This window comes from Psittacula echo, assembly GCF_963264785.1.
Source record: "Psittacula echo genome assembly, chromosome: 5".
Taxonomy (NCBI): domain Eukaryota; kingdom Metazoa; phylum Chordata; class Aves; order Psittaciformes; family Psittacidae; genus Psittacula; species Psittacula echo.
In genome coordinates, this window is record NC_137739.1 from 63,154,378 (window position 1) to 63,181,280 (window position 26,903).

Consider the following 26,903-nt stretch of genomic DNA (forward strand, 5'->3'; position numbering starts at 1 on the left):
TGATTCTGCTCTTCCTTCAACCATTAGTCAAACTTCTGGATAAAAGCAGAGATGGGAAACTGTTATTTCCTAGATTAGAATAAATCAAGGTGCTTTGCCACACAGTATAATAGACTCAAAATTCTGTTCCCTCACTGGTCTGCCCATCTTTCCAGAAGTTCTACTGTCCTTTCAAACACCTCCTTTGTAACTGGAACATCCAGCCCAGGCCAATACTCTTCTCTCGATCCAGATTTTATTCCCTTTTAAAATCTTGTAACCTCTGACTTGTAAGAAACCAGGTTACCTATATTCATTCTATTTTTGGGAGTGAGGGGACAAGGTAGAACAACTAACAGAAAGCTCTGGAATTTATTTGGAATTTACTGATTGTAATATCTTTCAAAAAATGTTATGTTTTCTTCTGTATCTAGGTAACATTCAATAAACTTTGCTTACCAGTAAAATGGAGATGGTAAAATTACATAAATAAAATCCAATGTACTATAATAATGTGAAATACAAATACATAAAGCTGGAATCGTCATTAATTTTCTGTGAAAGGAAATCCCACATTCCCAATGAAAGTAACAAATACATGCTAGTTCTTTATTTTTCACACCACACAAATACATTTTCAAAAAAGCAGGGGGAAAGATGCTATTTTTGCTACTTTCAAGCAACAGGGTTAAGGTGGCATTGTTAAAAAATCCACTGTGAAAACCTGTAACAGCCTGATGACCTTGGAAGTCATGGTGAAGTCCTTAAGCAGAGAGAAATATAGAACTGTAGATAGGGAGCAACAATACAAGCTTTTCTAGGCCAGTTTACATCAAAAGAGGGTTTACAAATACATAAATGCATTCTTCATTGCATTTTGCTAGACCCTAATCACCGTAAGAAATCACTATTTGATCACTAAGTCTATTGCTAAGGCTGAGCTCACCTCATTCAAGGTTTCTGTATCCTCTGAGCCACAAAGGACAGTAAATAATAAGTTTATAGAATTCCGGTTTATTACTTAAACAGTATGCAGTGAGATAGCCACTACTGTTTGGCAGAGAAGTGTTTGGAGGTATGCTAATGACCACAAGAAAATTTCAAACCTCCATAATGTGCTTTAATCACCAGCTGGAGATCAAAAGCCACCATGTGATTTTATACAGCATGGGCAGCTTCCAGAACTGCCGTATGTGGAAAGAGATCAATGGTAAAATTGGTAGATACAGCAAAGCTTTGCAATAAAAGCGTTTTATGTATCTTGTTCAAAGTATGTAAGTGCCTTTTAGATCACTGATTGAACCATAGACATTATAAAGTGGAACCTTTGAATACCAAAATAAATTTGCAGAGTAAAATTACATTATAGGAAAAAGCATTGCACTGCAACAGGACAGATAATAATTCTTTCACATGTAATGGGATATATGAAATGCTTGATAAGCAGAACTTCTCTGTATCATTATAGTCAGATTCCATGTACTGTTGCTGGTGTGCATGTGAATGTATCTACAGCAAAAGATATACAGGGCTCCCAGATAAAATGTGTGCATACCTATAAATATAGCTTCTAACTAAGATGGGTGAAGACACTTCATGTTCAAAACAGTCCAGTCATTTATTTTTAAGTAGAAAAAACTGCCCAGGCATATGAGTTTGGACCTTCACCAAAGAAAACATACAAACCGTTTAGAAACTTATGAAAGTCCTGTAACTTGAATTAATTTAATGCACTTCAAAGAAACTCTAGTCTTAGAAGCTTCAAGTTATTTAAAACAATTCCCTTTAGCAGCTTCAAATCACATGTCTGTTAGCATCACAAACTTCCAGAAAAAAAAAGTGAAACTTTCAATAGATCTGACACTAGCTTTTCTTCCACAGCATTTTCATTAATTCTTCTAATATTCCATCCCCTTTCCATTAAATTATTCTCTACTCTGTGGAGTTTGGACCTCTTCTTCCTCATATTCCATTCCTCCATTTAACTACTTAAGTGCTTAACTTGGGGAATGAATATACAGGATATTCTTAAAGAGCTTCAAGATTTAGAAAGACATGTTTTGGCATCTTAATTTTGAATTTAATGTGTTTTGAATAGTGCAATTAATAATGCTTTTTAAAATTCATAATATAGAATTGGGAGTCAAGAAATCCAGGTCTTATTTTGACATTTAGTACAAATTTCCTTTGTCATTTCAAGCTAAACAAGTTTCACTCAGCATCTCTGTGTCTGATTCTTCATCTGTAATAAGGGGAAAATATTTAATTGCTGAATAATGCTGATTCTTTATTAAGTTCTTTAAGAACTCGATCTTATCATGAAACAATATCGTACCTTCCTTTGGTGAGGAAAACTTATGTGTAGTATTTTTAGAGAGATGTGTAATAACTGTACCGAGAAAAAAAACTGTCTCATCAAATAGAATATTCAAAATAATAGTTGATTCTCTCTGGTTTCTTATTCACTGCATTCTAATGGAATTAATAAACAAAAATTTAAATTCCTATCTAGAGCATGTAAAAATTTGTCTATCTTGTAAAGACACCTGCAAAGATTTTAAACACATGGCAAAAACAATTTTGTTCCTAGCTACCTCTTCACAGTACTCAGCTGGAATTTTATACTGGTCTTCTAAAATACACAGAAGCTGTGAGGTTACTGGGCAGATCATCTTAAATATTCTTAGACTGTATATTAATGGACGAACAAAGGCAACTCTAGAGTGCCATACTGCTATTCTTAGAGAACAGTGATTACCCTTTTAAAGTTTAATAAAAGTACATTAGAGGGAAATCCCACAACCTTCATTTAGTTTATACACATCTTTCCACTGAGGAAAATAGTGTGAAATGTGAATGAGAGGGAAAAAAAAAGTTTGCAGTAACCACATTTTCTCCCTAGTGTCAGCACACTTACACTGCAGGGTAATCCATAGATATGATGCTGAGCATAATTCTTAGCACACCACAGCAAGTACACTGCGGGCGGATGCTAATGCAAAGCTACTGAGTCAAGAACTGCTTCTTGGAACATGATCATACCACTGTTCTTTCTCAAACCACTTGTGAATTGCAACCACCAGGTTTGTAACAAAGCTTTTTTTTGGTTTAGCACTTCAAGAAGACTGTAATTTGAAGCAAATGCCATGAAGATTTTTAGGAAAAGTAAACTCTAATCTCTACTCCCATCTGTGGTCCTCAAACCCCAGTTAGGACAGCCAAGTGTAACACATATGTACACTTTTATCAAGCATCTGTGGTGGCCCAGTCTCCCCATTAATTTTGTAATTGTTGATTTATTTATTTTTTTAAAATTTTTGCTTTTTAAAGCATTGTGTGGAGTATGTCAAAGAAAAAACATCATGAAATGTGTAAGGACTTTTCTTATTTTGCAAAGTAGAAAAATTAAATAGACTGCAGGAATGGAATACATGCTGGAGTTCTGAGCTATTCAATTCTATAATTTGTGGAAAAGCAGAAATGTGAAGAACATTACGTAAAAATACCACTGCGTCATTTAATAACTTTTGAAATACAAACTTCTATACTTCTAGACTGAAGCTTGCTTACTTGCATCTGTAAGTGGAAAAGCATGTGTGTTTTTTGCTCAAATACCCCCTTCTGATATCTTGCAGACCTTTAGTCCACAAATCACAGACTAAAAAAACTAAGCTAAAGCAGAAATGAGCCTAACTGAAGTATAACACACTATCTCACTACCTGCTGACATTTGGCACTTTCTTATTTGATATTTTTACTGGAACCCTCACATTCATGCGTTCCTGTGTTTCAGTCTACCCAACCTTGTAAGAAAGCACTGAACCCACTCAAGTGATTTGGGCTACATTTCTGATCTTGCCTAATGATTCCTGAAGACCTTGAGTTTTCTTACTGTAGAATGAAATTGTGAGGCTAAATCATTCAGAACATTTCACCATTTTATTTTTCTCTCTTTTTTTTTTTTTTTTTTTTTTTTGGAGAGAGGGAGGTGGGAGGATTCAAATGTTCTTTGTGCTATTTTGAGTCTTTTGAGGAACATTGTTTACATTCTCCTAGTAATGAGGATGTAGCTTGCATGGGTCGGAGCAATCCCAGGCACAGCTACAGGTTGGGCAGAGAAGAGATTCAGAGCAGTCCTGTGGAGAAGGACTTGGGGGTGCTGGTCAATGAGAAAATGAACATGAGCCAGCTTCAGTGTGCACTTATAGCCCAGAAAGCCAACCGTATCCTGGGCTGCATCAAAAAGAGCATGACCAGCAGGTCGAAGAAGGTGATCCTGCCCCTCTACTCCACTCTTGTGAGACCTCACTTGGAGTATTGTGTGCAGTTCTGGTGTCCTCAACATAAAAAGGACATGGAACTGTTGGAACAAGTCCAGAGGAGGGCCACGAGGATGATCAGGGGACTGGAGCACCTCCCGTATGAAGATAGGCTGAGAAAGTTGGGGCTGTTCAGCCTGGAAAAGAGAATGCTGCATGGAGACTTCATAGCAGCCTTCCAGTATCTGAAGGGGGGCTACAGGGATGATGGGGAGGGACTCTTCATTAGGGACAGGACAAGGGGTAACAGAGCCTTGAGTGACATAGAATCATAGAATCATAGAATAGTTAGGGTTGGAAAGGACCTAAAGATCATCTAGTTCCAACCCCCCTGCCATGGGCAGGGACACCCCACACTAAACCATGTCACCCAAGGCCTCATCCAACCTGGCCTTGAACACCGCCAAGGATGGAGCATTCACAACCTCCCTGGGCAACCCATTCCAGTGCCTCACCACCCTCTCAGTAAAGAATTTCTTCCTTATATCCAATCTAAACTTCCCCTGTTTAAGTTTGAACCCGTTACCCCTTGTCCTGTCACTACAGTCCCTGATGAATGGTCTAGTATGAGGTGTCCCTGCCCATGGCTGGAACTAGATGATCTTAAGGTCCTTTCCAACCCTAACTATTCTATGATTCTATGTCTTCTGGAACTGACGATTACACATAGCTCTCCTGAAAAATGGCTATTCTCCATTTACTCTGGAGATTCACCAGTCTTCTGAAAACTTTCAAGATTAATCTGGGTAATCTGATGAGATGCTGGCTAGTAGAATTTATACTGTAGTTTGATCACTATGCCTGCAGACATTCTTTTCAAGCCACATTCTAAATATCACCCTTTTTGACCCATTGATAAATTAGAAGTATCTAACTACTTATATACTATAGTACAGTATCTACTGCTTATTTACTGCTATTTAGAAGTAGCACTTGAACACTTCTTAAGAGCTGTATCTGTAGGACATATATGGATTTGATTGGCCATTTCATTTAGGATTAGTGATCTTTTAAGGAAAGATATGAAGTCACTTCTCTGCAGAAGAATTAAACATATTTATAAAACCTAAAGGAATTCCTAAAGTGTATTTTAAAGTTGTAGTCAGCACATTCCAGGAATGTTCTTACTACACATTATAGTAAAGGATGACAATGAGTAACCCATCCTACGCTTTTGGTCATCCCCTGGTACTCCGCACTGGTGAGGCCTCAAACACTGTGCTCAGAGACTTTAAAGGCATGAGTTCTTTTTCATAAAACTTTGCAATTATTATTTTTGAAAAGCACTCAGAACAATTTATATTACAGAACCTATTGAAAAATGTCAGGGCCAAATACAGATTTTGTCAAAGTGTAGATAAGCTTCTCTGGAGTAGGGAAAAGCTCCAGTGCACAACTGCTCAAGACTGTAGTAGATAAAATCAGAAGGATTCTGACAGGTAGGTAGGAAAGTAGGTAAAGTCATGAGGTATGTACTGGTATGCAATGATTTAGTGTGCAACCACAGGCTCTGGTGCTGGGGTGGCTGGAGTGCTTGATTTTGGCCTGGGCCATCAGTTACACAAGACGGAGAACCCCTGCACCCCTCTGGAATTTGGCAGCCTGTGTCTTGCCCTGTCTCTCAAACAGGGGCTATCGCCACATAGCATCAGCCTGACTAAGGCTTTGCCAAACTTATTTCGGCTTAAAACACCAAGATTTCTTACAGCCCTCCTGTAAATTACTTCAGGCCTTGGCTCATCGTGAGCAAAGGGCTAGTCTGTACCGCAGACAGTCAAGGACTACACTTCCCAGCAGGCACCGCGTGTAAGGCGGGACGAGGGCGGGAGGCTGTGGCTCGGGGCCCAATGGGCGCGGGCGATGGTGGGAGGTGAGCGCCGGAGCAGGCGGGCGGCCTCAGGGCTTTTCGCAGTGCGGGAATTTCGGACGGGGTGGAAGGAGCGGCGGTCGCGTCTGGCACGGAGGAGGTACTTGAAGCCAGTGTCTGCCTTTTGTGTGTAGGTTTTGGTTTTTAGGAGGCAAATTTTGAGGCGCTGTTTTGCCTCCTCTTCGGTCTGCCGTGCGTCCCCGGCCCTTCAGGCGGGTCCGGCAGGTATTTCCCGCTGCCCTCGCTGAGGAGGCCGTTGGTGCCGCCGCGGCCCACTCGGCCCTGTTCCTCCCTCTCGTCTACTACCGGGGTACAGAAGGTACCTTCCCTGCTCTTCCGCCCTCTCAGCCCATGGCACGGGGGCAGCTCCCTGGGCGGCAAGGAGGGAGAGAATGGGGGCCGGTGGGTCAGAGCTCCCTCAGTTTCACCATGGGGACTACATGCTACACCCACTCTCTCCCTCCTTCACGGGCTCATGGCTCTAAAACTGCCTTTGCTGACAGTGGCCTAAATCACTTTTTTCTTTTTTTTTTTTTTTCCCCAGCGATATGTCGAGGTGGGGGTGGTGGGGTAAAGGCTAAACTCAGAGCCACTTGGAGGTTTGTCACCTTCAGGAACATCCCGGTGTGGCGGCTGACATTGTATCGCCTCATCTGGGAGGTATTCCGAAGTTTTGCCTTAAAGTTAACTTTTTTTTTCCTTTTTTTTTTTTTTTTTTTTTTTTCCCCTTAAATAAAACCCTACAAATCACAAACAAAACCTTGCAGTTTTAGGATCAGAACAGGCCTGTTGTGCAAGATCTGGGCTAAGCTGGTTTCTGTTAATCAGTGTTCTGGGTTTTCTTCACTTCCTATTTCTGGTCATTTGCCTGCCTTGTTTAAGACTTAAACAGCTGCAGGCAGGATGAGTCCTGGTGTTTTCTTTGGTTTTCAATTTGTGCTAAAGGCTTTTATTAATTCATATGGAATCCATTGACATTAACAAAAATGTAAAAGCTGTTGTGAAGCTTCCTGTAGCTATTACTGTGTAGAAAGACTTGTGCCTTCCTCAGTAGGAATAAGTTGTCCACTTAATTCGTGGGGATAATCCCCAAATGAGATAGGATTCCTAATGAATTTCAGAGGTGTTGATTTTTATAGTGTGCCAAATTATAAAAAAAACCAGACATATCTCATTTGCACTGGTACTTGCTGTTGGCTTGGTGGTGAGGTGATTTGAGATGACAGCTTTGGTACTTTATGAAGCTTACTGTGTTCTTTATCGCATAATTATCTGAGTGATGCTCAGGATTTTCAGGAGAACTTGATATACTGCTCAGAAGAAGAAAATGCTTTCTTGAGAAAGCATTTTAAAGTTAGTAACACCGTAATTCCTCTGTTCCCTCTCTCTGAACAAGCCGCATTCTGAATTTTTAAAAAGTCATCTCAGTGTATTTATAAAAGCATTCACTTTGTCCAGTATGGCACTATTGTGATGAAATGCTTCGCATTAATTGTGGTCCACCAGTGTACATTTATTCATTTTGTCTAAAAAGGTGTTTTCTTATTTCTTGGGAAAGAACCTTAGCGCCTCTTCTTCCGTAAGTACCATTATTTATCAGATGTCTTAATCACCAGGAAGTGAGATTACAGTGGTACTCAGTGATGGACCAGTCACAAAATCACAGAATATCCAATGTATGCAAAAAGTCTTTGTTCACAACATCCCTCACTTGGTATTGTGAGAACTGATACTTCAGGTACTTTTTTTTTTGGTAGAACTGTTTCAAAGGAGGGACCACAGTGTTTAGAAGTTTTAGTGTCGTGTTATTTTCCTCCAACTCCTTGAGCAAAAAGTTTTGTTTTCTGCTTGTCTTTATTTCTTTTTTTGCAGGCAGACTTAGATGTCTTGCTATGACTGATGAACAGTATTAATGACATGTAGATTTCAAATATTGCTGAGATTAACTATTCATGTAGAGGAGCACAGGTCACCAGCATGCCTTCTCTGTGTTCAGTATGGAAACAGGCACTAGTGAGATAAACAACCATAAAAATGACAGTTTCCAGGGAATAAAACTTGAGAATAGGGAATAAACCAGCCTGACTTGCCACACAGCAGAAATACTTCCTTATTAATTTCAGAGTTTATTGAGAATGAATGCCAACAAAAATTGAGAAGTGGCTATTCATATTTGTTCTAACAGTACAAGTATCTCTAGAGTAGCAACCGTTGCATTGGTAAAGATAACACCACTAATAGCACTGTTGATGCAGATTTGTCTGCATATCTCAAGTACACTGTATTCACTTTCTTCCAAGATGTTTTATTAGAGAGAAGCAGAAGAAATAGCTTTTATGGTATTTAAGAGGCTTTTGGAGAGTTTAGACAAATAGACTTGGAATATTCATACTTGTTAGTAGAAAAATCTTTGTTTTGAGCATATTGTAGCCACATAAAATGCTGCTGTTGTTATATATTTTTTTTTTTTTTTCAAGCACACACCTTGAAAATTGTTCTTGTCAGATACTTTAGCTAAGTAGCATCAGGTCTGTTTGATACTTGAATGATAGTACAATACTTGACATCTATGGCACTCTGTTTCCAAGGACTTCAGCATGCTTGCAGGCACTAATGAATTAAGCTTCACAATACCTGTGGGATAGAAAATATTTCCCTTTACTCACAGGGAGAGGTAATTGAGATGCAGGAAAGTTAAAGGTGATTTATTTTTGTGTGTATGTGTTTTTGTGAATTTTTAAAGGTGATTTTAGGGAGAAGTAGATGACTTTATTGCAGTTGTTCGATGTACAGTAGGCAGCTCTACATCGTGTTTGCTGGTTCATAAGTTTCCTGACAAACCATGGATGTTTGCAGTATTATAAGTTGAAAAGCACATATAATGATAGAATTTGCACTAAAATGTCATTTTCTTTTCTTTTTTTTTTTTTTTTTTTTTTCCCCCCCAGTTCTAGAATTTTCATGTAGGAATTTTTGCAGTCTCAAGTAATTTTGGTTTCAGTCAATAGAAGAACCCTGAATAGATTTATCCAAATAAATGTGAAAGCATGTGCAGCCATTGCTTAAATATTTCCATGGATGACAGCTTTTTTGCAAGAGAGTGAGTGCTTAGTATTGTGCTGGCTGCCCATTGAAAGCGATCAGTGTTTGGCACCTATGGCCTACTGATAGTTTGACCAACTTGTAAGCAGGCATGATGCCATCTTAACAGATGGATATGAATATAGACAGCCAAGAAACCATGTATGTGTATCTCGTGTATTTGTTAAGGGCAGGGTTCCCAGCTGGGGACGTTCAAACTTATGTCCATTTAAAATTTTTGCTTTTATGGATAAAGGGAAGTTGTCATTAATTTATTTTTTTTTTCTAAATGCCTTCAGGCATAGAGCACATTAAACAAAAAAGGAAGGGGGGAAAAAAAAGGGAACCCTAGCTTCTCCTTCGATACTCTTGGGGAGCTATGTTAAGTAAACTTAATTCCGTTTTAAGTGAGGCTGCTATCAAGAGACTCACTGTGAATGTCAAAGATGTGAAGCATATCAATAGTTTTATTTCACTGGCTTGCTGACTTTATTGAAAAAGAGGCTACAAATTTTCCTTTTACTGGACAGCAGTCTGTCCAGCATTCAAGGACCTAAGTGCATCTGACCAAGTCTCCTTGGAATTGTTTGTAATAACTCAGAGGTCAAGGGATGCAGTCCTTCAAGCCCTCTTCATGTCTGTTATGTTGTTCATAGCTTGAAGACAGTATACTTATTTTGTGTATGTATGTATAGATGACAGTGAGTGTGATCTTATGTTTGAGTCATTAGGCAACACTGCTGAATTTTGTGCTTTCTTCTGAGTCAGTCTTGGGGATCCAGGCTTCTGGTCTATTTTCTTATTACTACTTCAACTGTTTTTAGTCTGTCCTTTGTTTTAATCCTTTTCCTGATCAGGGCATCCTGAGAAGCTGCTTAAAGGTCTGCTGTGATCATTTTGGCCTGCTCTTGTACGCAATACCAACACAGGTAGCTATTCCTACCACTTGTTCTTTCTGGTGCTTTGACACCATTACATTCTCACTGGTATGGTCTTGGTTGAGCTATCTGGAATTACATTTAGTGCTTTGAAGCCTTATATTTCTCCTGTAGAAAATCTGGAGGAAGAACCTTCCTCTAAGAGATTATAGTATATATCACCTTGAAGATTAAAAAAAACCCAAATGAACAAACAAACTAGCAAAATAACCCCCAAACAAACCAACCAACAGAACAAACAAAAAAACCCAAAAACCAAAAAGCTGCAGAGGTGTAGAGAGAGAAATTTCTTGAAGTTTTGGGTAAAGTCAGTCTTAAAATTTAAGAGTAAAATGTAAAAATTGTATCTTGGTTATAGGGAAGAATGTTACTGTGTAGAAGTGGAAATATGGGAAAGTAATGCAGAATTAAAACATCCTGTTTTGTGATAATGAGAAAGCTTGTGCCATGTATGTGTTGATGCATAACAGTCTCTTCCTGTGATGTTGAAGTTATTTATTTAACCACAGTAGGTATTCAGATGTGGTTCTATGACACAGAGATACTTCTTAGAATAATAAGGACTCTGAAAAAGTAGAACTTTTATTTGGCGTGGAATCATGTAATTTCTCTTCTGCTTTTATTCCTATATTGAATGACTGGTGTCTGCATACTGCTTGCTGCTGGAGCCTAGTACTCTCTGATCAGATTCTTTTAGATCCTCTGTGTATGGAGAGCTGTCATGGTTTAAATCCAGCTGGTAACTCAGAACCACACAGCTGCTCACTCACTCTCCACCCTTCTTCTCCCCTCCTCTGGGTGTGATGGGGAGGAGAATGGAAAGAATATAAATCCAATGGGTTAAGAACAGTGCAATAACTAAAGTGTAACATAAAACTACTGCTACTATCACTACTGTTAATGATAAGGAAAGTGACAAGGGGAAAGTATATGGAACTATAAAGGGAAGGAAGAAGACCCAGCCAATAACCAGAAGTGATGCACAGTACAATTGCTCACCACCCACCAACCAATACCCAGCCTGACCCAAGCAGTGATCTGCCCCTTGTGGGTGACTCTCCACAGTTTATATACTGGACATGGTGTACCATAGTGTGGAATACCCCTTTGGCTAGTTTGGGTCAGGTGTCCTGTCTTTTCTTCCTCTCAGCTTCCTGTGTCCCTTCCCACTGGAAGAGCATGAGAGACCGAAAAGTCCTTGATCAGGGTGAGCGCTACTTAGCAACAGCTAAAACATTGGTGTGTTATCAGCATTGTTCTCAGACTAAAGCTGAAACACAGAACTGCACCAGCTACTAGGAAGGAGAAAAATAACTGTCTCGGCTGAGCTCAGGACAAGAGCATAATACTTAATATAAAAATTAATTACTTGGAGATAGTTAATGCTGTATGGGATTTCTGATTTTGGAGGGTGATACAAAATATAAGTTACACTTGGCAAAGCACAACAGTTGCAGTACCCAGATCGGTCACAATACCAATGTGTTTCCCATTACTTGTCTCTGTAATATGCTCACTGTCACGATGCTGGCATCACCAGTCACTAGGAAGGAATACCCAGGTTGAAACGAGCTCAAGCACATTGTTTTTTTTGGAATTTCTGCTAGTTGTTTAGGTTTTATACTCTTTAAGTTGAGCTGAACCTTGTATTCACTCTCCCACGCTGGGCTGGCTAACTCAGGGAGACATTTACACCACCATTTGATCCACAGAACTGTGCTTCACCCCATGGTCCCCTTTGTTGAGCTTAAGTGAGCTTTTCAGGCACATCACCACTGCCAATCTTCACCAAGTCAGGTTTTATTCAGTCATGTTCCACCCCTAGGGTTTTAGTCTATCATAGCTGCAGATATGAATGTTAGTGGACAGAATATAATATTCAGGAAACTTGACAGTTCTTCTTGCATTTAGTAAGTAGAGAAATGGATATGGACTGCTCTCTTCAGATGCTGGGTGACAGATATTATTTGGGGAAGAAAATTTCCCCAAAATGCTACCCAGTCAGAAAAGAGGCTTGTAGAGGAGGGAGCACTTTTGAAACTGCTGTCATACTTACTTGGTTTTCTATCTGGGAAATAAAAAAAAGTCTTAGAGGAACATTATAACTAAAAGAGGAAAACTGATGTTAAGTAACTGCATTTATCTTAGGGTTATTGTATTGATTAGCTAGACTAATGTGGAAGAGATTTTGCTATCCAGAAACTTCCTGAATTGTGTATTAATATTCTTTCCTGCTTCCTCAAGCAAAATAAAATAATAATAGTAAAATACTGCCAGTAAGAATGGTATCTTTTAGAAAATAACTGTGGCACTGTTTTTATGACTTTTATAAGTTAAGAGGGAAAGATCAGTTCTTTGTAAAACAAATCATGAAGGCTTTTCAGGTAAAGAGGTCTAGTGCACTTTTTGCCATACCATGGCTGTATATTCAATAAGTTCTTTTACTGAATCAAAATATGACTGCTAAAATATCAAAGCATTTCTTTGCTCACAATGAGGCTTATTCTGCAGAAAAGTGCATGTTTGGGTCCGGTGGGCTGTTATGTTAGTCTGGAAATAATGCTTATCTGAGACCTGAGGTTTGGAAGTGACAGTCTCAAAGCAGGTAATTATGTACTAGTTTGATGATTATCTACTAAATGCTGCCTTGTGAACAGTAAGCACACTTTTTGTTGCATGTAGATACGTAGGAGAAAAAACTGTTTGGATAGCTTAATGTTTTGAGTACTTTTTAGAACAAATAGGAATTCCTTATGTTCTTACTGAAGGCTTGGACTATATGACACTTCTTGAATATGCAAGTTTCCTTCCAGGAAAACTAATGAGCTTTATTTCATTAGTTTACTTTTTGAAGTTCAGATCTATGATTGGTTGTGATTGATTAAGTATGATACATCCTGAGATTTTTCTAGCATGTATTACATAGGGTCTTCTAATAGGTCTCTCTTGTGAAGAGTTTTGATGCTAAAATTTTTTGTAATGCCTCCTGGAAAAATTAGTTGGTTTTCACTTAGAATTCATGCCGATGAAACTACTTACTGTATTTCTTGTAAAGTATCTTCGTAGGAACAAATTCAAACTTAAACTACTTATGCTTTTTTTTTGCTTGCAATGGATTTCTACATAAAATAAGCCTGGTCAGCATGTAACCTATGCTTTCTTTTGTTTTTCATTGCCTTCCCACATCTTGCTCCAGTGAAAATGCCATATAAGAAGGCGACTGCTGGAAAAAGAGCCCCTGCAAAAAGGAAACTTGCTGAATTGTTTGGTCTGGGAGAGGTTCTAACAGATACGTCAAGAAAAGAATGGAAATTAGGTGTCCCTATAGGGCAAGGAGGCTTTGGACGCATATACCTTGGTAAGTGTAGTTATCTTTGATAACGCTTTGAAATGGAGAGTGAGATGTTTATCCTTACTCAAAGCACTGAAAAGCTGACCCTAAGTGAGAAACAGAGTGTCTCCAAGTGATCTTTTTCACTAGAACCTTAACTTGGTTCACAGTGGTTTTTTTTAAACCAATCTCTAATGTATTACTTTTTAGCAGTGAAGGGATAGTTTAGTATTTATTTAAATTTGATTTTTTTTGTCTGGTTAAAAGAAGGTATTTTTGCATAAGTGTCCTTCTATCACAAATTCTGAACTGAAACTGTCTTAAGTGTATTCTATGAAGGCTACTGATCAGCCAGTGTTTTGACTTCGGTGCTGGTTTTGATTTTGATTGCCTTATGAATTTCTGACACGTCATACACCTTTTTTTTTTAATGTAATCAATATTAAAAAAAAAAATTGAAATCTTGGACTGTACAGTGTAAAGCATTAGCACAGATCCTGTTTTGTAATGCTCTTTTTTTTTTTTTTTTTTTGTGAATTCAGGGAAAATTTCTTTTAGTAAATAGTGTTCCATACTTAGCATCCCTGTTATTTTGTTATTTGAATAGATATGCGATCTCTTGCGAATACTTCAGGGAATTAAAAAAACTTGATTGCCCTAGTCACTTTCCAAACAATTTTGAAGGGATGAAAGTTAATGTGATCATGACAATAAGGTTTTCTTTTGCTGTGCATTTATGGTCTTCCTCCTCTTGGTGAAAAAGTTGCACTGAATTCATACTGAGTTGAAAAAAAAAAAAAAATTAATGATCTGTCCTGCTTTCATAATGAAGAGACTCCAGTGTAAGTGGATTAGGAAAAAAAACAGGGGCAGTGAGTGGCTTCTTGCCAAAGCTGTCTACTACTTGCTCAGCCTTGCTCAATGAGGTACTAAATTTACTGAGACTGGAGTTCTAGCTCACTCAAATTGTGTAGTTCTTCATGTTAAGAATTCCTGCTTTGTTAAAGACAAAGCTTGCTCTCTGTTTGCTTCCCCATCATTTGCACACAGCTGTGCCCCTGACTGTTCCTGTACTTTGTGCTTGCCCAACTTGATATCCTTCATACCTGTGTCTCCTGTCTCAAATATCAACAGCTTAGTAGCAACAGGAAGTCACGTTTGGATATGTGATACAGTAAAATAAGAGAGAAAATGTGTTCTCTGTCTTTATGCCCATGATTATGTATGTTCATCACAGTCCTAGAAAATGATAGAAATGCTGTTCACTAGGGGAGTTACTGAATAACAAAAAATGAACTTTATTTAATAAACTGCCTGTTCTACTCAAACAGAATGGAGAATACAAGACCATATTCCTATAGAGCAGACTTGCCGTATAAAATTATTTCTCTTACCAAAGTCTAAGGTACTGATATATGCTCATGTCAGTACTTAATTGCTTTGTTGGGTTTTTGGCCATGCTGCATAGCAAGGAAGTGTATGTTTTGTGACAGTTTCCTCTCTTGCTACTAATAAATGCTTCCTTTTTAACAGCTGATGCTAATTCTTCAAAGTCGGTTGGCAGTGATGCACCTTACATTGCAAAAGTGGTAAGAGAGCATTTGAATTTTTACTTTACAACTTGGAAATGTTTGTTCTAGAATAGCATGTATAATTTAAAGTATTTTCTGACTGAAAATAATACAATTGCTTAGTGCTGTTTAAAATAAAAGTAAATGTGGTGATGTAGAGGAATGCTGCTGAGACTTGAGACTCCTATGGATGAGGGGGGATAATGGAACATCAGCAGAGTTGTAAAAGGTTCATGAAATGTATCAGATTCTGTTTCATTTGGTGCTTACTGTAAACAGCCCAAACATCACAAAATTAATGGAATCTGGCTAGTTTTTAGAGAATTTCTGTGATTCAACAGTGAGTCTGTATATACTGTTGCTTGCCGCTGGAAGCTGGTAAGCTGACAGATGGCTTGGGAGTAGAAACAGCAAAACTTTGATTCCAGAGGTCCCCACAGATATGAAGTCCTTTAAATGTTTTATCATAAACCACATATATATTCTAATTTTGATTGAATTAAAATGGCATTGACACAAAATTTTAACCTAATGAGTAGAGACAAGAAAAAATGTTGTTGATGGTCCATTGTAGAAAATCGGCAAATTCTTTTATTAGTTGAAACTTTCTTATGCTTTGAATCTTACAGTAAAAAAACTTATTTAACTTGATTTGGCTATAATGTTCTGTTCCTAAGGTATAAAGTATTCTTTGTTAAATTTTGCTAGATTATTTTGTTTAGATCTTACTATTACATGTGATTCCCTGGTAAAGTCTTCATAAAAAAACCTGGAAATATGTAGATCCAAGCCATTCATTTTCTTGGTGGTATTTCTATTCCTGAGACGAAAGCAAATACCAGAAAACTGTACAGGAATTTCACAATGTTAAAAAAATAAAAAAAATAAAAAAAAATTCTTCAACACAGTTCAGAACTGCAGTGTTTTAGTCTTTTAGTTATTAACCTATATGATGATACTGAAACACTTTACTATAGTAGTTGGCCCTTACATAAATATGTTAGCACTTTTAACACGTGTTCCTGAAACAAAAAGATCAGGTTAATTTAGAATAAAATACCTTTCAGTTAGTATGTGCCTTTAATCTTGATATTTACATCTGCTGACTACAGGGAAATTCTAGGGTGTTGGTTTTGATACTGCTCAGACATCCCAGGGTACTATTGGTGATGACCCTCTTTGTGAAAATTTGTCACTGAAAAAACCACTATTTACCATGCAAATGGTAAACTGCTGCACTTTGAACAGCAGCGTACTGCTGCTGCCTTTAGGTGTTTGTGGGAAGGAACCACATAGACCGGGAGCCCCAGCCTGCAGACATGGCATGGTGGCAGCCTGCTTTTTTATGTCCAACTTGTGGAGGGGTGGCTATTATGTAGGAGCTGTGGCCTGTTTTGGAGGCAGATAAGAGATGTTCCAGGTATCAGTAGTGGTCTGCTTGTGAGAGACACTGGCTCTTGATTGCAGGCTCCTGCTGAGTTTGGACTGATCAGGAAGCAGAGTGCCATTTAGCTTTCATGGAAGAATCCAGTTTGACTTGCTTGGAAAATCATCAGTTCTGCATTATTTTATGCTTTGTATAATTGCTGTCCTCCTCCTTCCTGGAGTTTGAAACCTGTCCATCTGCTTCTCCTCTTCTTCACTTTGGGCTCTGAATATAGGAAGAGTCACAATAACTTTTGGGTTGCTTTCGTGCTAGATGCACTTTATTGCAGCAATTTGTAATTACCTCCATTACTGATCTCCTAGATGACTACTCGCTTTTAATTTGTCTTTAACAATTTTGCCTTTATGACACTAAAAGGTAGCCCCGGTCTTTGTGCTGCCCTCACAAATGACCCATAACATATTATGCCTCTACAGTCTAGTGTTACACAGCTACACATAAGAGGCTATTTTCTGATGCCTGGGTGATTGTTAGTTGATCTATCAGCTGCAGCGAAGTGGCTAATAGCTTTGAACAATTATTAGTGTTTAACAAAATATGTGCTTCTATAGTAATGTTCTTCAAATTAAGCTATTAAAGCGGGATGGAAATTGGCTTAGTCTTTGACATATCCTCATAGTATTGATGTCTGAGCAGTAAAAATGAATCACAGTTTTTATTAAAAAAATAAATGCTATTTAACATGTGGACCTTTCAGATGTCATTGTTCAAGAGTGGATGCAGAGTTTAATAACACTTCATTAAATTGCTGACTGAAAAAGATCAGAATTCTTTAAATACTACTAGAAGAAATTCATTGGATTTCCAATGTGTACTCCATGATTTCTTTCAGTATATCTTTTCTGATTAGACTTTAATTTCAGGTTTGCAAATCATGTGTTTAGAATGACCCTGGGCATAAAGTTGTAGAAATTTGTGTCTGAAAACTTTCTGGATATAAGATGACTAGTATGGCAAATATTGGACATCATTATATGAGCCTTTTTAATATAGTGTATGCATTTATCTGTATGTAGAATTAATTAATGGTATTGTGAGGAAACAGCTTCATAGTCAACATGAAGACCTGTTTGGTGGCTAAATCATTTATCCATCCCTTCAAGTATGAAAGGAGACTAGATTTTCAGCATTTGCAGACTAGAGAAAGAAGCACTGAGACATGATTTTTTTGTGGAATAATTTATTTAAAGATAAATATTTTAAGAATTCTTAGCACCTACAGTTTTTCGCTCCATTTTAGTTAGAAAATAACATTGTTCAAAACTCTGTAAATTGAATAAAAATATTTTCAAATTAAGTTAGAGTATTAATGGATTATGCTGCACAAAAACAAATGAATAGGCTGAAGGAGAATTTGTTCAAGGTAACTGCAGTATAAGAATTGAGCTATTTAACCCTTCACCTTTGTATATATATCATACCTGTATGGGTAGCTTGTTGTCTGTAGTGGGTAAATGAACTAATTGAAAATAAATAGGCATGATCCAAAGTTCACGTGCATTGATCAGTAGGTCTAGTTGTTTTGTTTGTTGTGGTTTTTTCTGCTGAATGTTGGTCCCACAAGGAGTGACCAAAAACTGTTGTCTTTGCTTCACTGTTTATCAGGGCACTGATGCTGGTGAAAGTGAGGTGGAGATAGGTGGTAGCTTTGTGATTGAGTGTCCAGGCCGAGGAGTGGTGTCTTAAGCTTTATCTGTTCTCATTCTGACCAGCGTTCTTACTCTGCCTCTGAGGCAATGCATCAGGGGCACACTAAAGTCCATGTGCCTCAGTGTGTCTGGTATCTTTACACAGCTTCATTAATATCAGGCAGCAGTAAACCTTTGTTAGCAGAGTGATACTCTCTGGCCTTTAGCAGTTTCCTGGATCAGTATGTCTTCATTTAAGAGTTACAATTAAAACCATTTAAGATTAATGTTATATATCTTGGAACTTTTGCTAATATCATGTGATTGTATTCTTTCTGGATTCCCTTGCCAGGAATCACATACTTTTTTTTTTTTTGGTTAGTTTTTTAAAGTGTAGGGTATTCCAGAACAGGTATTTTCACTGAGATAGAATTAATTTGGACATATATGAGTAATTAGACTAAAATAAATTGCTTAAGCTTATCTCAAAATCAATCACTTAGAAATTGCAAGAGTTTGAATTAATTAGTTGTATGGGTTTGTGTTTTGTTTTCAAAGAAATTTCACTTTAGCTGCAATAGGTGGTTACCATAGATTTGTCTCTAGGAAATGGAACTGAAATGCCTTATGTTAGCTTCAAGACAAGGTAGATTCTGAAGTGAAAGTAGGTATAGTTGTAATTTAGTTTAAGATAAATTGAGAGATCGTCTCTAAATTTTATCTTGATAACTAGAGCATAAAACCTTATTTTAGGCAAGAATTTAACTTTTGTCAAGATTTTTTGCATCAGATCATTTCAGGTGTTATTACAGGCTTGCTAATGGCTATTGCAACTGATGCAATCCAGCTTTAATTTGGAAAATCTGAGATAATGTTTAATGTTCTCTGCTAAACTTTTGCTGCCAATTATTAGTAATATTTTTATGTGTTTCAGTTCATTTGCATTCTTTAATTTTTGTTATGGGAGAGGATTCTTTGATACCCTTAATTTCAAGCAATTTATAATAAAGATAATTTTTTAGAGCCAACCTTCTTTCATGAAAAGAAGGTATTTATTGAATTTATCAGTACTGGGTAGAGTGTTTGAGGGAGAATATTTCTTTATAGGGTGAATGTTGCGTTTTGTGAGCTTTTAATAGTTGTTAGGCACTAATACAGGAGATTTTAACTAATTTTAAATTGTCTTAAAGGAACCCAGCCAGAATGGACCTCTTTTTACTGAGTTAAAGTTCTACATGCGAGCTGCTAAGCCAGATGAAAGTAAGCAGTCTATTAAAATGTTTTTAATGAACTACAAGCATTTAGGAAAATAGTGCCTACAGGAATAATGTCAAACTTTTAAGAGAATAATTTTAGGTAGTTAAAAAATTGTTTTTAATTATTGAAATCTAATTCAGGCATATAGTAAAATTAGTTTTTTTTGGTAAGATGTTCTTTAAAGTTGTGTTGATAGTGTTGCCTAAATTGAAACTTTAGTTGCGTCCCTGTCCCTACAATGGATATGTGATTATCTTTCCAGTACACTTTGCATACAAGTTCCGATGAAATAAGCAGCTCACACTTATGCAGGAACTGTAAGCACTGCAAGTACTCCCTTTTTTTATGCAGGTCTCTACTGATACAGTTTCATAAACTTACCTTTATTTGTATTTTCAGTTCAGGAGTGGACTAAGTCCCATAAACTGCAGTATTTAGGTGTACCAAGATACTGGGGTTCTGGCTTGCATGAAAAAAACGGAAACAGGTGAATACATCTTTTGACATATACTTGGATTTATTTCATCCACAACTACTATCCCTTTCACCTAATTTACTTTATATGATGTATTTTCCATCCATCTTCATGATGTTCGTTTCTGCTATGAAGTTTTGTGTTTATAATGGGATGTTTAAGGAATAGATTGATACGTTTTATCTCTGTTCTGTTACTTGTATTTGTGTCTATTACATTCTTTGTGATGTAGTTTTCATTTGTCTCAAGCACTGCTGTCATATACTGATACTATGTATATGTAGTTTAGAAGCTTTTCATTTTTGAATTAAAATAAAATCAACTTCTGGTGTATAAGTCCTTTAATAATAGGACTATCTTTAAAGTTTTTCTTCTAATATGGTGTGCTCTTTAAATGAGTATTTTCACTCACACATGTAAAGGACTTAGTGTTCTCCTAAATCTGTTGTTGTGGTTTTTTTTTTTTTTTTCCCTTAATGATAGTCTTTTTGACTTAATATGTGAGCTAGAATAATTGCTAGTCTCATGTTAAATATGTTTTAAGTCTAGGTATAGATTTTACTACTGTTCTGTGTCATGAAGGGTTTTTGTGGCTTAGTGTTGTATGTTATGTCTTTTTATATAACAATTCTTGTTTTCTTAGTGGGCTTTCTCTAAGCGGCTGTACTGCAAAGGAGTTTGAGCAGTTCTCTGGCAGGTTATAGTAGCTCAGGCTTCCTTGTGCAGACTGCTACATAGGGCAGTTGGTATGTATTCCCTTGTATGTCAGAAGTATCATTGTTTCAGTTGGTTCTCAACTTTCACCTAATTTACAAACATTACTTTTGAGAAGCGAAAGTAAATATGACAATGATTTCCCTCCACCCTCAAATAAACTTTTCTTTGCAATGTTTAATGCAAAAAGTTTCTTTAATATGGCCACTTTGAGCTCTTACAGTAATAGAACCAATTTGGCTATAGTAACAAATATCAGAACACCTTTGGCAAGTGAGAGATTTTTTGTTTTAATAATAGTTTTAAAACAGGTTGCAACAGGTTTCGAGTCACCATGTTAGGTCAGTCATTTATAAAGTAAAAAGATATATTTCTGTAAGTAATTAATGTTTGGGTTTACCTATAGTGAGTTACAATACAGATATGTTCATCTACGAGTACTTGTTACTGTATTGCGTAGCTAGCCAGAAAGAAAAAACAACTCTTTTGATAGATGAACTTTTGACGAGGTTATATAAAAAAGTTAAGAATTGATGTAAAATATATATGTTTCCTGTTTACCTGCAGTTTATCTTTTGAGAGGTATGTTTTCAATCAATAATTTGTGCAATTGACACATAAATAAAATACTTTGCTAAGCACAGTTCAGTAACTTTGCTGGTTTTTTTTTCCTCCTCCTTGAATTTAGTTATCGATTTATGATAATAGATCGATTTGGCAGAGACCTTCAGAAGATGTATGAAGAGAATGGAAAGCAGTTTTCCCATAAAACTGTACTGCAGCTAGGCTTGAGAATAGTAAGTTTAAAAACTGTATTTTTATTTTTACAATCTGTCTTCCCTGTGCAAGTCTTTCAGTTAAATCACACTTTTGTGCTGAGTACAGGTCCTCTGCTGGGTGGAGTTGGGTACTGCATTTATATGACTCTTGTTTTGTTAGCTTGATATCCTGGAATACGTCCATGAGCATGAATATGTGCATGGAGACATCAAGGCCTCAAACCTTCTCCTGAGTTACAAGAACCCTAATCAGGTATTTCTAATGCATTTTATTCCTCATGTTTTAAACCTTCTATTTGACAGCACATGGCAGTGCTTTGAACCTGTGAAATCTAGCAGAAGCTCATTTTTAAGAATGTATATGGTAATATTATTTCTGCTTGACATTTATATCTATTTAGTATTCTGCATTTTGTTGTTTGTTTTTTTTCTTTTTTTTTAATTCCTTTTGCTGGACAGTTATCAAATTGACTGTTTGGCCTAAATAGTATTCTAGAGAAATTCTCAAGATTAAAAGAAAATTGACTCACAAATAAGTATTTGCAGGTGGAAGCTTAAAATTACACAGCACACTGGTAAATTATGTTTGCCTGTCTGCTTTGTTACCTCATTCTTTTGTTCAAGAAATCCATCATATAAGTGTTCTGTTACTTGGAAAAATTGGTGTTTAAAGTGTTGATTGTTCCACTTGATTTATAGGAGTCTCATTTTGCTGCATATTTAACTCTCTTTACTATTCAAACAGTGCATATTAGAGTTTCAGAATTATGTGTGTTGTCTTGCTCATATGTTTAAGCTTATGAAATAAGTAAAATAATCTCAGTTCTCTTGAAGTAACTGTGGTGTTAGTGAGAAATAATAGTATGAAGTAGTATTCAAATGGGACAGTTGACGTTAAAGAGAGTAGGACAGTGACTATTTATAACTGAGCGTTTTTTTTAATTTTAATTCTTATTTTTTTACATTTAGTCTTACTGGCTGTAACTGACTATTTTACTGTACTTGTCCTTTGCAGCAGCACGAAATCACCTCCAGATCAGACTTTGTGGAAAACAACAAAACCTGACACGTTTTAAAATCACACGTAGTAATCTCAATAAAGCACTGAGAAAGGATTGTTTAAAGTTGAAAACATCACCGTTTTTAATGTTTTTTTAGAAATTAAGGGAATGGTTTGGGAGTTACATTTGTTATATGCAATCTTTTTTGTATTTATAGTTTTTTAATCTTGAAGTTTTGTGGAAATTACTAGGTGTACTTGGTGGATTATGGACTTGCCTACCGATACTGTCCTGAAGGAGTTCACAAAGTATATAAAGAAGATCCCAAAAGATGTCATGATGGAACTATTGAATATACCAGTATTGATGCACACAAGGGTGTAGGTAAGGGCCTAAAACTGTTCTCAAAGATAGGCACTTGTGCATACTTTTTATAAATACAGAAGACTCTATTTGCTTCATTGGGTTTTATAAACAGCCAGGTTTCTGAATCTATAAAAATATTTTTTTCTTTTCTACGGATGATGCTGGCATTTTCTCTTTTTCCATTTACTGGCTTTTACTTTGGTATTAATTTACTGTATTTTTAATGTAACTTTCTCAAACAGATTTCCTTAATTTCTCAAGACTGTTAAGAAGTTTAGTATATTGCTTTTTATAAACTCAGTAGGAATGGAATAGTGCCTACAAGATCCAGATAGAAAAACAAGCCGTGTTTTCAGGAGATAATAGTTTGTTGTTGAAGTGAACACTGTTTCTTCATATTTGGCAAAGATGCGCAATAGTCTTGTTTATAGCTTAATATTTAGATTTTTTAACAAAACTTCATTTAATTATGGAATATTATTTCAGAATTATGCCTGTAATTACTGAACATCAAAAGGCAAGATGTGAGAAAAAACTGAACATGGAAAGGACAGGCCTATGTCTGATTTAAACATTGAGGATTTGTAGTGAACACCAATTTTATTTTCTTCATTCTTAAATTTTGTTTTATTAACAGAAAACTGTATCCTGCAAAAATAATTCTTTGAAAATTATTATTTACTTCCAGATGAAATCTTGCACCTATGCTTAAAACTGAACATGAATAATGATGACTTGATTTGCTGATTTAGACTTCTGATGTAGTCTGTAGTCAATATACATGTGGGTTGTTTTGGTTTTGTTGTTTGGGGTTTCTTTTCTTCTTTTTTTTTTTTTTTTTTTTTTTGTAAGCTTAGGGACCTGATTGGTTATTGTCCTCTACTCAGTTTTCAAGCCACATAAAATATTTCTGCATTGTGGAATGTTTTTTTTTTTTTCAGGAGGTAGCATTTCAGCTCCATTACTTTTTTGCAGAAGAAGGGAAGTAAAAACTGTTTTGAACAGAAAGTCAATCACTTCACTAACTTGCTCTATTTTTTCCACTATCTGAGTACTTAAAGAGCTTCCCAAATTGGGATAACTGCAGCATGTCATATCTTGAATAGAAGATAGAGATTGATAAAAGACTTGAAAATGAAGGTATCCTTCCAGATGCAGGAACAATAATTTTTTTCCTCCCTTGTTTTCATGCTAAAATGAATAACTAAGTAATTGATGCAGTAGTGTTGCATTGTTAGCATTGGTTTTCTGTTGTCTTAACATATTTACAAATTTTAACTGCTGTAAAACTGTGTATGTTTTATTAGCTGTTCTTATGGTTCCTTTTTTTCTGTGTGTATATATATTTAGCACCGTCAAGACGTGCTGATCTGGAGATCTTGGGTTACTGTATGATTCATTGGATTAGTGGCCATTTACCATGGGAGGATAATTTGAAAGATACAGATTTTGTCAGAGACTCAAAAATTGGGTGAGAAACTACTTGTTTTCTTTCTCTTTTGAAATTAAAAATAGGAATAAAAGTGTCTTATTGTAGAAATGCTTTGTATTTGCAGTATATTCCCTTTTGGTGAGTAGGCTGTTGTTTTGTATAGCCCCAGTTTCCCTTCATCACGTCTCTTGTATTTGCAGTATATTCCCTTTTGGTGAGTAGGCTGTTGTTTTGTATAGCCCCAGTTTCCCTTCGTGTCTCATGTATCCTTGGCTTATAATTATACTTCACTTTTTCTGTTCTACTGTCTTCTTTTGCATGCAGGACACTTATTTGTCCACCACAGAATTGTTGCTTTAGAATACTGCTATGGTTAAGCCAAAAAACACTCTTAGAAATACGCTGGTAACCGTTAGTCCCAATTTACAGAAAGAGAAGCTTGGGATATGAGTAGCCTTTGTAACACCACACTCTGAAGTCAGTCGCAGACATGAGAGCTGAAGGTGCATCTTCAGTGTCTTTGAGCATATTTTTACCTAAATGGCCATTAATGTGAGAATTTTAATTTTTTTTCTTTTTTTGTCCCTCTCCCTTGCTGTTACGTTTCTTCATCTTCCCTCCCAACCCCGCTCAAGTCTTTCTTGTCAGATATTTAATGTGAAGAAAGCTGTCCCGGCAAAGTATACTCTAACAAGTATTTGTATCTGGCTTCCTTATCTCTACTTGTAACACTTTGGCCTCCATCAATGTTAGCGCAGCTCTGCTCTCTCCCCTTTCCCCTAGTTATCATTTTGGCAGGGGATCTGCTCTGAATAATATCAGTTAGAGAAAGAGTCTTCTAGCAGGAAGAGGTGAGAGCATTGGTATGCGAGGTTTTAAACTGGACCAGTTCTTTTCCTTCAGTCTTCTGCTTGCATCCTTTTATAAGAATCAAAAGCTGTTGAGCAAAACTTGACCGTATTTCACATAGCCTGCCTGGCATTCATCAGTATCTCAAATATACTGCAGTCCTAAAATTGGCTGTACTAAGTCATACCAAAGGTTTATCTATTAGTGTTTCCCATCTTTGACAGTGGCCCAAGCTAGGTACCTGGGAAGTTGATCAGAACATGGCAAGATCCAAACTTTGAAAGAAACCCTAATTTTGAATAATTTTGTTTTTCAGCTGTAGAGATATCTCAGTTTTGATGGACCAATGCTTTCCTGGCAAAAACAAACCAAGTAAGAAGAGCTATTTTTAATTAAAATACTTTGTTTTGTACCATGTGGTAAGCATTCTCTAATAATTTGGTTTAGTGTCCTTTTTCTTTAAAATAATAAAATCCATCAATTGGTTTGGGTCCCATCACCAAATTGTAGACAGCTTTAGATAGTGGCTGGAAGCTCTGAAATTTGTATTAAGGTGGGGCATGTTCGATGCATACAAGGGAAGGCCATGCTACTCTGCATTCAAATAAAACCAGATCGATTCAGTTTCTACAGAAGGTGAGGAGTTGTCATACTGTCATCAGTATGTCACCTCCTGAGAGGGGTGTCTTGGGCATTGTACTCTAATCTGTTGATTAAGAGAAGTTTAGACTCTTCCTCTTGGCTGTAGTTACATAAACTGTAACTACACTGTGTTGCTTCTGACTAAAGACAATATTAAGTATTTGCAAACATGAGATGTGTAAATTTATTTTTCACAATGGAATCTGAGATTCAAAATATGAAGTAAAGCAAACTTGAAATATAGTATATATTGTTTCTATTTTGCATTGGCAATTTGCTGAGTAGTTTTTTTTTTTTTCTTTTTTTTTTTTTTTAAGGCTTGACTATTAGAAGTACACTTTCTTGGGATCTTAAATATTTAGTTACTTGCAGCTACCCCTGGTGATGACAAGATCAGAAGAGAGTTTTCGCTGGTCTTTTTTCTTGCAGTGGTCAAATGTTTCATGTATTTTTTTTTTTTTAATGTGTGTTTCAGTCTTGAACTGATGAAGTTCTGAGACAACACTGAGTTTCCTTTTCAACATTTATAAATACAGACATAAGACATACCATGCAAAAAATCATTCATTGATGAAGATTGGCCTGTTATTTTTTTTACAACTGACTTTTCTTCATTGCAATGAACATGTAAAAAACAGTGATGCTGTCATCACTGGGAAATGAACCTTGATATAATTTTTTTCTGAAATATGTTGTAGTAAGTCATAATTATGAGTTTTAAGTAGCCATTTCAAAAAATAGCATAAGTAGTGCATGCATGATTTCTGACTCTTTTGTGGTAAAAGTGAATAATTAAAATGTGTTGAAATAGGGATTAATTGGAGGTACCATTTCTTTAGATGAAATAGCCAAATACATGGAAAAGGTGAAACTACTGAGCTATGAAGAGAAACCTGTTTATCAGCATTTCCGAGAAATACTTCTGCAAGGGCTTAAGGCCATTGGGCAAAAAGATGATGGAGTACTTGACTTTGGCTTGTCAGAGAATGGAGACTTGCAAACAAAACCCACGCAAAAGGTTATTACTTTAAAAAATTATGTCTGCTTTTAATGCATTTTTGAGCCAAATAGTTACGTTAGTATTGTCAGCATAGTAACTGCATCAAGTAGAGAATAGGCATATATTGAAATGTTTAAGTTCAACTCTTAACACATAATTTCTCTAATTTAACTTCACTGATTGTTATTAAAACTTAATATAGAATGATATTTATAGGTGTACTTTCA

At 36.5% G+C, this 26,903-nt stretch overlaps 1 protein-coding gene across 4 annotated transcripts in view; it reads left to right on the top strand.

Annotated features, from left to right (window-relative positions):
- Positions 1-6,075: 6,075 nt before the first annotated feature.
- Positions 6,076-26,903, top strand: part of VRK1 (VRK serine/threonine kinase 1) — a 37,136-nt gene continuing 16,308 nt past the window's right edge. For 2 of the 4 annotated variants that reach the window (XM_080617503.1, XM_080617505.1), the window contains exons 1-11: positions 6,076-6,265; positions 13,381-13,542; positions 15,049-15,104; positions 19,352-19,421; positions 19,818-19,905; positions 21,296-21,404; positions 21,547-21,639; positions 22,639-22,771; positions 24,104-24,224; positions 25,351-25,406; positions 26,516-26,694. In XM_080617503.1, coding sequence (XP_080473629.1) covers positions 13,386-13,542; positions 15,049-15,104; positions 19,352-19,421; positions 19,818-19,905; positions 21,296-21,404; positions 21,547-21,639; positions 22,639-22,771; positions 24,104-24,224; positions 25,351-25,406; positions 26,516-26,694 — 1,062 coding nt within the window. In that variant the 5' untranslated portion in view covers positions 6,076-6,265; positions 13,381-13,385. Of the gene's footprint in view, positions 6,266-10,103; positions 10,176-13,380; positions 13,543-15,048; positions 15,105-19,351; positions 19,422-19,817; positions 19,906-21,295; positions 21,405-21,546; positions 21,640-22,638; positions 22,772-24,103; positions 24,225-25,350; positions 25,407-26,515; positions 26,695-26,903 lie in introns of all 4 variants that reach the window. The other 2 variants (XM_080617504.1, XM_080617506.1) reach the window with 2 other exon arrangements.